This window comes from Aptenodytes forsteri, unplaced genomic scaffold, assembly GCF_000699145.1.
Source record: "Aptenodytes forsteri isolate BGI_AS27 unplaced genomic scaffold, ASM69914v1 Scaffold171, whole genome shotgun sequence".
Taxonomy (NCBI): Eukaryota; Metazoa; Chordata; class Aves; order Sphenisciformes; family Spheniscidae; genus Aptenodytes; species Aptenodytes forsteri.
In genome coordinates this window covers 4094026-4108835 of record NW_008794211.1, presented here as the reverse complement: position 1 = coordinate 4108835, position 14810 = coordinate 4094026, and the positions used below count along the sequence as shown (strand labels likewise).

Sequence of the window (14810 nt, the reverse complement as noted above, 5' to 3'; positions counted from 1 at the left end):
AATTAACCACAGGAATACATTTTTAGACACAGCCTTCTTGCTTTAGCTGACTAGCAAGTCCCGTGTTATGAAAAAAAAGCAGATTTCTGATGCTGAAAGGCACCGTGGTCGTGCCTCTTCACTTCTAGCTGGATCATTGGGAATTTTACTTGTTTTTCAAACCATTTGGCTACAGTGAGAAGCTGCTTCTCCTGGAATGACCGTCCAATGAACTGAAGCCCAACTGGCAAGCCTCTCTCTGAAAGACCTGTAGGAACATTTATGGCTGGCAGTCCTGAAAGGAAAAAGAGACACACGCACAGACTTACTGTTAAACAAATCCAGTTGGGAGTAATTTTTGTAACAATTCCAACTCTTAGAATTGTTTTCATGTAGAGGAAAAAGACTTTTTTTTTTCCAAGAAAGGTTGGACCAGATGATCCTTGAGGTCCCTTCCAACCTGGTATTCTATGATTCTAGTTAAAATAATTTCAGTCAATGAACTAAGGATACTGCTAGGTGATTACAATAAATGAATTAGAGTGATTTAAGGAGTCAGCATCCTCTGAAAAGAGAATCAGCTCTCCTAGAAAGAGATTTCGGTCTCTGTAATTTGAATGGATTCATCTTATCCGCAGCCCCCACCCATTTTAAAATCTAGTCTTACATTTTAAAGCATTTCATAAATAAGCTACCCTTACACCTGGTTATCATTGTAAGAGTTAAAAGACAGAGGTGAAATATCTTGATTCTAAAGAAGAGGTTAAATAGCTGAAGGGAATGGACATTAAAAAAAATCACTAGACAGGGGAAAACATAGCTGAATTCCTGTCCCTGCTCACCAGCCATGTTTGCAGCCTGTGTTAGGATGTCATCTTGCGCGCTACGGGTTCTGTTGTCTTCTTTGATGAATTCCATATACGGTACTGCATCACTCAGAGTGGTAGGAGTGAGTAAAATATCAACACCGCTCCCAAAAACCTTCACAAAGTCATTGGCAATAAGACGTCTGACTTTCTGTGCCTTGATAAAGTAATTCTCATAGTTCCTAGAAAGAAATATGGACATGAGGGCCTGACACTAATCCAAAAAATACAGAACTTAATTTCTTAGTTACTGTAGAAAAGACAAGCCCAGTATTCCTTCTGGTTAAAAGACTAACACTGGTACTTGAGTTTTTGATATACCAGAAGCTTAGTCATCAAACATGATGTTTATGCTCTCATGGCAATGAAGCTGTCAAAGAAGGAGGAGATGAGGGCATCCTGCTGAAGAAAGGTGAAGGGAAAACAAACCCCTAGTTTAATTAACTAAAAATCAAAACAACGCTTTTATCACCTTTCTGAAACTAAACCGCGTATTGAATTTCACTGCAGGACAGCACAGCAAAGCCTAGAAACAATGCAGAACTAAGCAGGCCTGGAAAATAGGCATTAATCATTTGGGATTCAATCCAGCAAGATACTTAAAGCATGTGAAAAAGTCCCACCATTTACAGAGGACTCCAAATGGACTTGAAACTATATATGTGTTTGTAGTATACTTATCTGTAGAATACTATAAAGACCTCATCTTTCCCTAACCTTTTTTTCCTCATGTAAACATGTGGTCTTTGGATTTCTAAACTGTCTTCACACAATTCTGAAGCAGAAACAAATTAGTCAGCTTTATGTCTATTGTTCCTTTTAACTTCATATGCAGAACTGGTAAATGTGGAATCCTTAAATTCAGAGAAATTCAGTTTCAAGAGTAATTGCCATCTAAAACCACAGCTATTTACAAAAAAAAAAAGGGAAGGGGGTATTAACAACTGCTACATGCCAGAGTGTGTGTAGATAAAACAACTGAAACTGCCCAAAAGCCATTTTGTTAAGAGTAATCTAAAGATTTACGTTTCTGAAAAACTGCAATGCAAATCGTTATAATCAATAATAGACAGCAGATTCAAGTTAAGAAGTTTTATCATGGTCCTTGTTCTACAATCATTTCTGAAATCATCCTAGCTGTTAACTTCAGAAAAACAGTAAAAGGAACAAAAAGGACCTCAAACCATATTTTAAGCTGGTTTGTTAAGAGTAATCTAAAGATTTACGTTTCTGAAAAACTGCAATGCAAATCGTTATAATCAATAATAGACAGCAGATTCAAGTTAAGAAGTTTTATCATGGTCCTTGTTCTACAATCATTTCTGAAATCATCCTAGCTGTTAACTTCAGAAAAACAGTAAAAGGAACAAAAAGGACCTCAAACCATATTTTAAGCTGGAAAGACTATTTTGGGTTTTAAAAAAAAAGTGAAGAAATACAGTTAAATCAAACACATACTCTCTGTTAATTCCAATACGACGTTGAAGCCTCCATAAGAAATATGGACATGAGGGCCTGACACTAATCCAAAAAATACAGAACTTAATTTCTTAGTTACTGTAGAAAAGACAAGCCCAGTATTCCTTCTGGTTAAAAGACTAACACTGGTACTTGAGTTTTTGATATACCAGAAGCTTAGTCATCAAACATGATGTTTATGCTCTCATGGCAATGAAGCTGTCAAAGAAGGAGGAGATGAGGGCATCCTGCTGAAGAAAGGTGAAGGGAAAACAAACCCCTAGTTTAATTAACTAAAAATCAAAACAACGCTTTTATCACCTTTCTGAAACTAAACCGCGTATTGAATTTCACTGCAGGACAGCACAGCAAAGCCTAGAAACAATGCAGAACTAAGCAGGCCTGGAAAATAGGCATTAATCATTTGGGATTCAATCCAGCAAGATACTTAAAGCATGTGAAAAAGTCCCACCATTTACAGAGGACTCCAAATGGACTTGAAACTACATATGTGTTTGTAGTATACTTCTCTGTAGAATACTATAAAGACCTCATCTTTCCCTAACCTTTTTTTCCTCATGTAAACATGTGGTCTTTGGATTTCTAAACTGTCTTCACACAATTCTGAAGCAGAAACAAATTAGTCAGCTTTATGTCTATTGTTCCTTTTAACTTCATATGCAGAACTGGTAAATGTGGAATCCTTAAATTCAGAGAAATTCAGTTTCAAGAGTAATTGCCATCTAAAACCACAGCTATTTACAAAAAAAAAAAGGGAAGGGGGTATTAACAACTGCTACATGCCAGAGTGTGTGTAGATAAAACAACTGAAACTGCCCAAAAGCCATTTTGTTAAGAGTAATCTAAAGATTTACGTTTCTGAAAAACTGCAATGCAAATCGTTATAATCAATAATAGACAGCAGATTCAAGTTAAGAAGTTTTATCATGGTCCTTGTTCTACAATCATTTCTGAAATCATCCTAGCTGTTAACTTCAGAAAAACAGTAAAAGGAACAAAAAGGACCTCAAACCATATTTTAAGCTGGAAAGACTATTTTGGGTTTTAAAAAAAAAAAGTGAAGAAATACAGTTAAATCAAACACATACTCTCTGTTAATTCCAATACGACGTTGACAAGCCTCCATTGCTTCCTGAACAATCACCTAGTTATTTTACAGATTTCAAAAGCAAGATAAAAATAATCTGTAAAATGTAACATTTGCAGGAGACACAGATGGTTTTTCTCTGCTATTTATTCTAAGAATGCTTTCTGAACCCTGGGTTCTGTTCTTCAAAAGTAATTTACTGTGGACAGGAGCAGGGGACTCTCCTGTTCAATCTTGATGGAAGCCAGTTGTGTATTCCTTCACAGAAGGATGAACTACATGAATTTTAAAGCAGCCTTAGGAAAGCTGATCTGGACAGTTGGAACCAGAAGGAACACACTTGGCAGGAATACTGGCATTCCATAAAAGCTGATTGTTACATACTGACTGACAACATTCCTGCCTCTGAGAGCAACTAGAAGTCGCATCTGATGAATACTCTTGCTGACAGAGCTCTTTCTGTAGTGCACTTGCTTTGAGACTGATTACACGACTAATATTTGTTAGTATCTGAACAAATTAAGACAGCGAAAAACAGCACTTTTACTAACATAAATTACGACTGTTGGATAATAAGGATTGAAAACTAAGAAAAAAAGTCAAATTGATCCATGCACCAGCTTCTCTACATGAGCTGGATAAAAACCTGTCTTCTGTAAAGACATCGGTTCAGTACCTTCCAGTGCCTTCCTTTCCTATACTGAAGCACAGAGCTATAGTTAATTTAATTGCTGTATCTTCTGGCTTTCTCTCTAGAAGACCTCACTAGAATGCACCAGCAGTTTTTCTATGCAGTTCTAATGAGATTAAGAACTACAGAACTTCTAACACTATGACAGTAATGACTTCAGTATGGCTTCAATGTCATACCATAGGATAGATTTTTGCTTAATTTAACTAATGGGTACCAATAATACTCTGGTGGGGGGCGGGGGGGGAAATCACTAAGTTGTTTTACTTATTTAATTCAGGAGGCTCACTGGTAAGACTAAGGGAAAACATTTTCATTCATTATTAACAGTTCACTAGGTATTACATAGCTAAACAATAATAATAATAATACATGTAGCTACTAGTGCAAGGATGAATTTTTTTTCATGTCATGATGAACAATTAATCACCATTTGCTTAAAAAAAATTGTTAACTTGGCAAATTTGAGTTTCAAGATGTTCTGCTTACTGTTTCAACAAGAAATAGTTTCCTGACAGAATTCTTCCTCTTACAACATCATTAAAGCCTTCTCGTCGTGTTGCAGCATACATACTTTCTGTGGACTTGTTCATGTCAGAACGGTGTCCTGAAAAGAAAAAGCAATTTGTAAATTAGTACTTTTTGTAATCCTTCAGATTTAACAACATAAGGTAATGTTATACATAGTAACACAATAGGCCACTGTTTGCTGCAGTCTGACATGCTACTATTCTGGAAAAACAACAAAGCATATTCCTGTTTTACTATAGAAATATTAAACAGATTTTAAGACCAGACACGTGTCTAGAAGTGAAATATATTAAAATATGTATTTATTTACTCTTTTTTATTTGGACAGGGTTTTTACTCTATGCCATCTTGGAGAAATAACACCAAGCATTCAACCATGAGAAATGTATCTATTAAAACTAATACTTTTTAATGGCATCCAACAATGTTTCTATTGCCTGAGAAAAAAGTTTTTTCAAAGGCCTTACCATATTCCAGTCCATCAAACCTGGCCATATTTGATGCCACTTCTGCTGTGCACAGCACATGATAGCAGACAATTGAGTAACGAGTATGCGGTAGACTCACTTCAACTACTTTAGCACCTGCATTCTTAAAGAGGTCAGCAGCCTTTGACCAGAGAGCCAGAATTTCACTAGAAAGCCCTGGTGCATGATATTCCTTAGAGAAAAACAAGAAAGGGAGTGATTTTACATACCGGTTTACTTCTAATGGCAACCAAAACGCAAACACTCCTTGCTAAAAATACATTGAAACTATTACCTCACCACTATATGATTTAAAGTACTTATTAAAGCTTCTTGCATCTACTAAATGTTATACAATCAAGCAGTATTAAATTAACAGCATTCAGTCTTCTCAAGAATATTATGTTCATCTCAGTAGGATCAACCCACGTCGCAGACCATGGAATTTCAGCAGTTTCTTCTGAAGCAGAAATTGCCCAGTTATCCACTTATTTGTCTATCCATGGAGACTACTGCATTGCTCTGCAGTTTGTGGGTAGAAACTCTTCAGGTTTAAATCCTAATACTAGGGCTGCTGTGAGTAGGAAAGATAAAAAGAAATTATGGCCACAGCTCATCAGTGACAACTGGCATGCTTCAGTGGAACAAACAAAACAACCCACCAAAGAAGAACTACAATCAAGGGGTTGGGAGAAGACTTAGATAAGCTACATTCCTGTTTAAGAGCTGAGTTAAAGATATTCTATTAAAATTCTCTATTTTTGAAGATACTTGCTTTCGTTCTAACCCACAATATCAGGGTGATAATACTGTCTGATTTCTGAGTAGCTATGACCCGTGGTTAATATACGCATGTATCTGTTTAGGATAATCTGTAGCAGTAGCAAACAACTGTCCAAAGGATACGAATAATTAACCAATACCACTATTTTAGATTTATCAAAAACTAAACAGTACGCAGCTAATTAATTTTCTAGGCATACAATTTTTGCATTTCATAGATCCTGAATGGTTATGGATCTGCCCCTAAGGTCAGTGGGCACCTCTGTTTACCAAATTAAATCTTTTGGTATACCTGTTCTAGCACAGGTTCAAATACTGAGAATCAAACCAATAAATGTTATTCACATTGTCTCTTTGAAGGCAGAGCCTTTACTAAACTAAAAATAGGCTTAAGTCCCAAATGCTGTGCCTAAATTGCAAGTATCCTTATAGTTACAAACATGATTGAATTGCATACATCAGGAACCAGATTACTGTCGTCTTTCAATCCTTAGAGCTCTGCGAATCACAGCTCCTTGTGCCACTCAATTGCCTTTAAAATTCTGCTTCGTATTAACACAGTGCCATTTAGACAAGTATCTCAAAGCACTGCACAAAACAGTACTAACCTCACTGTGTGAGAAGGCACTAAGGGCAACTTGTTTGAGGTTATACAGGTGACTGATAAAAGAGCAACAGAAAGAACCAAGAATTGAAGTTCCCCGTTTCCCTTGGAACTTCCCGACAGTGCTTCCCACAATGACGACAAAATGTTTTAGATGAAGCATTAGCATATGCTCGCTCCGAATCACCTGCACAGGCAACAGAGCACATACTGCTCTTTTCCAGGAGCTTCTTGTACTGTCTTCACTGTTTTAAATCATGAGAGACTGGGAGGTGGTGGGCAAGACACAAATATTTTTTTGTTAGGTGTCCTATTTGCTGTTCCTGTCCGCAATTGTTGACAGGATTTAAATGTTACCTTCGGAATTCCTATTGAGAGCTTGCTGACATCAGTCAAATTGGGTAGTTCAAATGGCTTAAAGTTGTCCTGAATTGTGGTAGAGTCTTTAGGATCATGTCCAGCAAGTGAACCTGAAATATGACATGACATATGAAGAACAGGAAAATGTACACTGGGTAGCTAGAATTCAATTTTTTTTGAGACAATGTTGTAAACAAAGATACGTTGTATACAAAGACATATGCAGTAGTAATACCTAACACAACTGCTGCGTCATCCACACATCTGGTTAAGATTCCTGGCACGTCCATGGAGTTCACTAGAGGAATGAGACCATGGCGAGAGATCAGTCCGTATGTTGGCTTTAAACCTACTACACCACAGTGAGCAGCAGGGTTTCGCGTAGATCCTCCTGTGTCTGACCCTAAGGCTCTATAGTTTCAAAAGGATTATCATTAGTAAGGTAATTCAGAACATTTCCAAATAATAAAAATGTATGGCTTCAAGATGCATGGATTTAAAAATGTGTGAATTCTTCCAGATTAGACGTCATAATCACACAGCCTAAATTTCAGTCTGCTCCCTATGTCTGCTATTTTTTATCTGTTCTCTTGTTTTTCTTAGGGTCTCTGAATTAGCCATCAGGTGAGCCCAGTTCTTTTCACAAAGCAGAGGTAGACCAGTAGAATTTAGGCCATCTGAATATGGTCCTAAATATCTACTTCTGCCTTCTCTGTTGGTCTGTTCCAATACTGCGGACTCCGAAAGATACGCCTCGTGATTTAGTTCATGATTTTCAGACATTGATATCTTATTTATTCAGTAGCCAATACACTACAAAGCAGCATCTTCCAGTATACAAATAAATAGTGACACAGTACACTTCTTGCCCCTAATAACAGGGCATACTTTTCAAAGTCTAGGATGTTTTTCCTGTTTCCAAACCTACAAAGCATAGCATCAGAAATTCCAGCTTATAGTAGCTTAGGTGCAATTTTAGGACACAGTTTTTTGGGTTTTTTTAAGTTGACTTCTTTTTTGTTCTTTCACAGGTGAAACCTTGTTCTTTCTAAATTGAAGTTTTTATTTCAAAAATTGTAATGGAATTGGAAATTCATATTGAAATGAAACCTGCTCTTCTCATTTTTAACAATTTTAACTCAAGCACCATCTAAAAAATAAACACATAAAAAATAATCCAAATCTTTGCCAAAAATTAATTAAACTTCAGAAGGAGGTATAATTTTTATTGAAGTGGGTATGTGACTTTTCCCATAGGCATCTGTTTCTGAGATGGCTGAACCAATTCAATTGACTTTGCTGAAGTGGAATTTTTTCAAGGCTTTTGTGTTGATACAGAACATCCTCAATTTTGCAGCATTTCTGTACATCCAAATCTCAAACTGAAAAGACAAAGACTGGCAGCCTTCCTGATGCTTGAAAGAAACTAATAGAGTGGATATACAATAGGTTATAGGCAATAAAATAGCTGGACGAAAAACCTACCTCATCTGACAAAGTGCTAAGCAATGCGAAATGGGAGTTCAGCATGCCCAGCAACATAAGAGAAGGTGCCAGACCCTATCAGGATCAGCCCATGCTGGCTCAGGACAAGGACCAGCAGTCCTTGGGAATGGCTGCACTGAGTTCAGTTTCAACAGTATTAAAATGTTGAGCAGACTACATCCTAGCAAAGGGCCATGAGATGAAGAGAGGTATCATTTAAAAAATCATAAAATAAATAGGGGTTTGTATATTAAAACATAGTATTTTTTTTAAAAAAAGCTGCAGTCAACATTAGCAAAAAATATTTTAACAATAAAATAGACGCTTATAATATAGTCTATGGGTAAACAAAGACACAATAACTAAAGAGCATTCTTAAACGCCTTCCAGTTAATAGTACAACTGAAATCATCTGCTATAAAATGTGCTCCACTATGTAGCTCTAAAAACTGCATAAAATGAAAGGTGTAAAGTTTTAAGGGTTGGATTTCTTTTAACAGTTGGATGGGGAAGATAGTATAGACCACTGATTTGTTAAATAGTGCATTGCTATTCCATGCAGATAATAATTATTGTAAAAAAAAAAAATTCCAGCTTGTTTAAATTGATTAAAAAAAAAACCACAAAAAACTAAACCTGTCTAACTTTTTAAAACAGACAAGTTTGTAAGTATCTCTGTAGTAAGTATCTGTGTATCCTTTTGTTAAGTCAGGGATACGAAAGCTTTTAGATCCCAAATCTCATGTATTATTACATAACTCTGCTATAAAAACAAAGGAGGGGAGGAAAGATTATTATACTGTTACAAATTAAGGGATCTCCTAATTTGCTGAATTACATTTTCAGCGTGTATTTGTGTAATGCACTTACTGAGGAAGAGGCTGGGTCGCAAACCCCATGTAATTTTAAGGAGCAATAAAACTGCCCTCCCTTCCCTGCCATTATCATTTTATTTCACGCAGTGCAAAGTGGTCGTATCAGTCCGCTGAATAACAGTTGAAATGAATATGCCTAAATTTGCCTACATGGATTCATTCTGGCTTCATGATATGCCACAAACAAACTAGGGATGCTGAAATAAATTCTTGCATGCCCGTGCAAATAACCCTCACATTTCAAACTAGATTATGAGAAAATTATAAAATTAAAACCTTCCAGCATATTTTGAGACATTTAATAAAAAACAATTTTAAAAAGCCTCTTACGCAAAACATGTGAAAGATGACACAGCAGCCGCACTGCCTCCTGAGCTCCCTCCTGTTATTACCCAGTTAGACTCTTCGTCCTCAGAATGGGATTTTGGGACAGATTTTTCCTTGTACTGTCTTGAGTAACTCCAGGGATTTCTGACTGGTCCAAATACCCCATCCGTACTCCCAGATCTAAGATAGTCAGACAGGACAAATACAGACAGAAGTTGACAGATGACACACTGCATTCACCAAGTTTTTTTTCTTTAGCCAGTTCCTCATCCTTCATCCTAGCAAATTCAGTTTCAACTCAAGAAGACTGGTGTACGTAAATCCTTGTGCAGTCAACTTCAACAACATTACACAGAATTGTAAAGTTTATAGGTCTTCAGCCCTTTCTGACACAGAACCTGAACTCATACCTTCTAATGATATCATTCTTCTAATGCCACTGAAAAGAATGTAAACACAAAAATGTAAAACTGATTTAAGCTATGTAACAGTAAAGCTGCATGTCTACTTCAAAACAAAGGTCTTCTGGTTTCCTAACCCTGCATTTGGAAAAGGCAAAAGAAGATTACCACGATCTTGTGGAAAACCGTGCTGCTAAAGGTGGGAGGAAAGCCCTGCAATAGCGGGAACAAGCACTTCTCTGCAAATAACACACTATAACTCACTCTGTAGCCCTCTCCTGAGGCCATAGTTCGCTGGTTCAGAGTGCTAGACTGGCTTCTCAGAAACTTGTTTCAGTCAGCTTGTGGCAGTGTGAGCTGCCACCAGAAGCGGGGACAGGATGTACTTTCCTCCTTCCTCACAACTTCCACCCCATGTTCCCCCTGACTCCAGGGTGCCAGTGCTATTAGCCAAATCATCAGACAGAGTGGGCAGCTGACACACCACTTGAAAACTAACCTTACTGAGACACCATTACTTTTGAGCTGGATCAGCTCCCTGATCAAGCTCATGGTGCAGCTGTGTTGCTGCTAGCATAAGAGACCATGCAAACACACAGACCAGAGATGAGAGGCCAGCGGTGGGATAAGCTTTTTTAGGAGTATCCTGTGCTTTAATGAACTTACACCAGTTGTAATACTGCACAATCGGTCTGAGGAGTGTCTCTGACACAGAAATGACCTTATCTAAAACAATACAGTCAAAGTATTTCCACTGCATCCATCTGAATTCCCAGTCAACCCTGTCTTCAGTTTAGTTAAAATAAAACCAAAACACACCACTTATTGTTTCTCATAGGTAACTAAAGTCCCAGACATTCCTTTCCAGACCCAACAGTTGTGGTGACAGAGACTCCCATCCATAACAGCCCGATGTTCTTCCTTGCTATAGCTTGGCTGCCTTCACCGATTTGCTGGAGAATCAATTTGTGAGAGCATTTTCCAACCTGCTCCTGACAAAAGTCACCAACATTAGCTTAGGCAATTTAAGTGTTGCCTGTTTGCAGCAAATCAGGGAGTACTCATACAAATTACTCCAGTGGCTGACTGGCAGAGGCAGTGACTGCCATGGGGGGAAGGGCGTGACAATAATTAGCTAAGGGCAAAAACCACCAGTAAGGAGAGAGAAAAAGGCAGCAATTAACTAGTGTTGGAACCAATTCTACTAACATACTATTGGATCTGGAAGAAGTCTGCTCATCCTTGGCCTTCTGCAAAGGCTGTACTGCTTCCTCCCTCTCCAACACAGCTATAGTCGAACACTATGTTCATAAAACTCAGCATTTATATCATTTACACAACAGTATAAATACTCAGGGAAAAATTCATGCAACTCTTTATACTCTTCACGGGTATTCATTATTTTCTAACCTCAAAGAAAGAGGAGTTAAGGATTACAGGTAGATCAGAACAGATGGTGTGTATTCTATTTAATGTGCAATCACACATTAAAAATAATAAACATCACTCACCCCATTGCAAATTCATCTAGGTTTGTTTTTCCTAAAAGCACAGCTCCCTGATCCAGTAATTTCTGAACTACTGTAGCATTGTAAGGAGAAATATAACCTGAAAACAATCAGAACAATTAAGAATGATTGGTGATACAGCTGATTTAGAAGTAGCTACTCTGAACACTTCAGAGTTATCATTATTTATGCGTAAGAATTGTCAGTTCACAGTGCCAAAATTTTGCTTCAAGACAACATGAGTAATTTCCAAAACGTAGCAAAAGTAAACCAAATGCTGTTTTGTTTGCAATGTCTTTTTTTTCCTCCACAACTTACAACCCAGTAATTCTGGACTATAGATTTCTAGAGTGTGGAGCTAAGACTTCACATAAACAAGTTACCACAAGGGTAGCAAATTACTGCATTCAGCCAATTTGCAGGAACTGCCTAAAATTAGAAGAAATGAGAAACAGCTCTTTACGGAAAAGTGCTAAGCTACCTTGAATTATCTCCCATCACCATGAGACAAAGGAGCATATGGTTAACCACAAGCTTAAATACTGACTATCCTGTGATCAAACGTGTGCACCCTTGACCACTTAGACCTTACATAAACTAGGATGAGAACCATGACACTTACATGAGAGCCTAGGTAGCAACCATTTCCTTCTGTGAATATTGACAGGGCTTTCTCCGCCCCCACCCTCAACAGGAACAAAAAGGACAACATCACTCCTAATACTCTCAGCCATGACATTGCAATCAATCACAATGGGTCTGAGAACGTGCTTTAAGGAAAAGCATCTCGGGTAATATAACAACACTTTTTAAAATAGCAAAGTCATATTTTGTTTCTTCTGCTATTAAAAAAAACCCAACACATAATCAGATTAGGGTTCTGCTAATTTACTTGAGCTATCTTCTACAAAACTTTTCAGTTTTACTTTGTGCAGAATAAAACAGATATAAGAAATGTTTTCTACTTTTGCTTGTACTATGGAAACATTCTAACGCCTTGGAAATGTTCATGGATGTTAACAGAAACAAGGAGCTTAGGAAATTTAAAAAAAAAAAAAGCCTTACAGAATGTGTTTGTATATCAGGAATATAGAGAAAAGAATTGTTAATGTCTACTCTTCCTACAGTCATATGAAAAAAACTACTGAAGTCAACAATTATCAACAGAAAAAAAAAAAGAGACTGTCTTTGGATTTTGATAGACAGAACAGCAGCAAACAGTACTAACTGCTCTCCTGTAGACCTAAAAGTAACGTGAAGCAAAATGTGAACTATAGAACAATTCCATTTTAGTATATAGGCTATAATAAACATTGTGTTGTTAAAAGCACGTAACTATATGAATAAAGGAGATAATGTGCTTACACAAGAAAAAGATGCATCTGTAATACCAGATGAGCTTGGCAGGAGAAATTAGATAAACATATTTTCTCAAATCAGGACCTAAAAGTAACGTGAAGCAAAATGTGAACTATAGAACAATTCCATTTTAGTATATAGGCTATAATAAACATTGTGTTGTTAAAAGCACGTAACTATATGAATAAAGGAGATAATGTGCTTACACAAGAAAAAGATGCATCTGTAATACCAGATGAGCTTGGCAGGAGAAATTAGATAAACATATTTTCTCAAATCAGTTCAGCTCATTTTTTGAAAATATTTAGATTTCTGGAAGACTCTACTCCATAAACCCTCTAAAAAGAAGAGCAAGAGCTCTGAAATGAGATCTGATTTTACTTTAAAAGCTCTACTGTACCTTTTAGCATGTTTGATGCACATGTTGTCTCAATGCCAGCTGTATTAAAGTTGTCTTTTACTGCAATAGGAATTCCATCTAAAACACCCAGCGGCTGACCTGCATTAGGAATTATTGCAAAGACAACAGAGATTAAAGCAAAGCGTGCTATAAGTATAGTCTTCTTATCAATTACCATTTATTTTACATGTCCCTTTAGGTGTTTTTTGGAAGCAAGAATGCTATCCGCTTAGCATTTGATAGTTGTCTGTTACATTTTTCAAGAACAATCTTCCATTCTAACTCTAGCACTGAGCATTCTGCCCAAACCAGACCTGACCCCGCAGAGCGGAGCAGAGCAAGACAGGCAGCTGCTTTCATATAGGTTAGCTATCCCAAAGGAGTGCTTACCTCTTCAAATATGACCATGTAATGCTTATTTAAGCCATAGGTGCTGCCTAAATCTACTCCATCCCTAGGCTGGGAGACATAAATTCTGCCTACCCAACATACACAGGAGATATGATCTAAAAAAATTACTGAAGCAGAGAAAATCTTCCCTAGGTGATTGACTATCCACAATCCAGGGAAAAAAAAAAATTAAAAAAAATTAAAAGACCTATGTCAGGAAGCAAAACTAGCTGGCAATTTTCTTAAGCTGCCAGAAAATTAAAAGACCTATGTCAGGAAGCAAAACACTCTAGCTGGCAATTTTCTTAAGCTGCCAGAGGACACCAAGTATCACCCAGGAAGGAAAACAAGTACCCTATTAGGTGAAAATTTCCCTTTTCTGTCTCCCAGGAAATGCAAAGGAAAATGAGGATGGTCAGCCTCTAAATGCCACAGATAACAGGACTGAATGCTGTTCTGTTCATCAACTAATAACTGCAATTAACAAAGTTGCTTTATTTTCATTTGCTTTCTTAACTTAAAACCCGATAGGCTGAGCCACGTGTTTGTCTAACCCAGTCGACAAGCCTGCAAAAGACCACTGCATCTTCCTGTTCGTGGTAACTGTTGGCTACCAATTCAAAATAAACTGCTGAGGGAAAGAAGAGGCAACCAGTAGCAGTGCTGTTCAAGAAGCACAGAGCCTATTTAATCTGCAGTGCCGGGTTTGGTCCACGTTTTGCTTTTGATTTTTGAACGGAATACACTACTGGGTGCCAAGCATACACCCATGAGCATGCACCCACAGAAGCCTCAACCGCAAGCCTCATCCCCTAATAGTCAAACAAGTAGTGCATATACCTGCTTTAAAAAGAAAAGATGCTTCATCTAACACAAGAGCTCCTCCACAACAGCTTTTTAAGGATTAAAAGTAGGAGCAAACATACCTCTTCTGTATCTTTTCTCTGATTCTTCAGCCTGCTTCAAGGCAGTTTCTTCCGCCACGGTAATGTAAGCATTAAGAAACTTGGTGCTTTTGATGAGGGAAAGGCACCTCTGGCAGAGCTCCGTCGGAGTGACATGTCCCTCCTTCAACGCTGCCGAAACCTGAAAGCGCAATCCCCCTTTCAAGGCCGCCAGGGGACAGAGCCCGCTTCGGGGCGTTAAGCGGGTAAAGCGCGCCCCCAACTGCCACTTCAGGAAGGAGCCCACGGGAATGAGCCCCCCCCCCGCGGCCTA

At 37.8% G+C, this 14810-nt stretch overlaps 1 protein-coding gene across 1 annotated transcript in view; it reads right to left on the bottom strand.

The window, feature by feature from the left end:
• Positions 1 to 6: 6 nt before the first annotated feature.
• The window catches only part of QRSL1 (glutaminyl-tRNA synthase (glutamine-hydrolyzing)-like 1), a 15339-nt gene continuing 535 nt past the window's right edge, over positions 7 to 14810 (bottom strand). The window contains exons 2-11 of the mRNA XM_009285200.1: positions 14519 to 14807; positions 13203 to 13301; positions 11447 to 11543; positions 9538 to 9714; positions 7083 to 7258; positions 6845 to 6957; positions 5101 to 5293; positions 4592 to 4709; positions 822 to 1027; positions 7 to 274 (exon numbers count right to left, since the gene is read on the bottom strand). Of these exons, the coding sequence (XP_009283475.1) occupies positions 66 to 274; positions 822 to 1027; positions 4592 to 4709; positions 5101 to 5293; positions 6845 to 6957; positions 7083 to 7258; positions 9538 to 9714; positions 11447 to 11543; positions 13203 to 13301; positions 14519 to 14807 (1677 nt within the window). The 3' untranslated portion in view covers positions 7 to 65. The remainder of the gene's footprint in view (positions 275 to 821; positions 1028 to 4591; positions 4710 to 5100; positions 5294 to 6844; positions 6958 to 7082; positions 7259 to 9537; positions 9715 to 11446; positions 11544 to 13202; positions 13302 to 14518; positions 14808 to 14810) is intronic.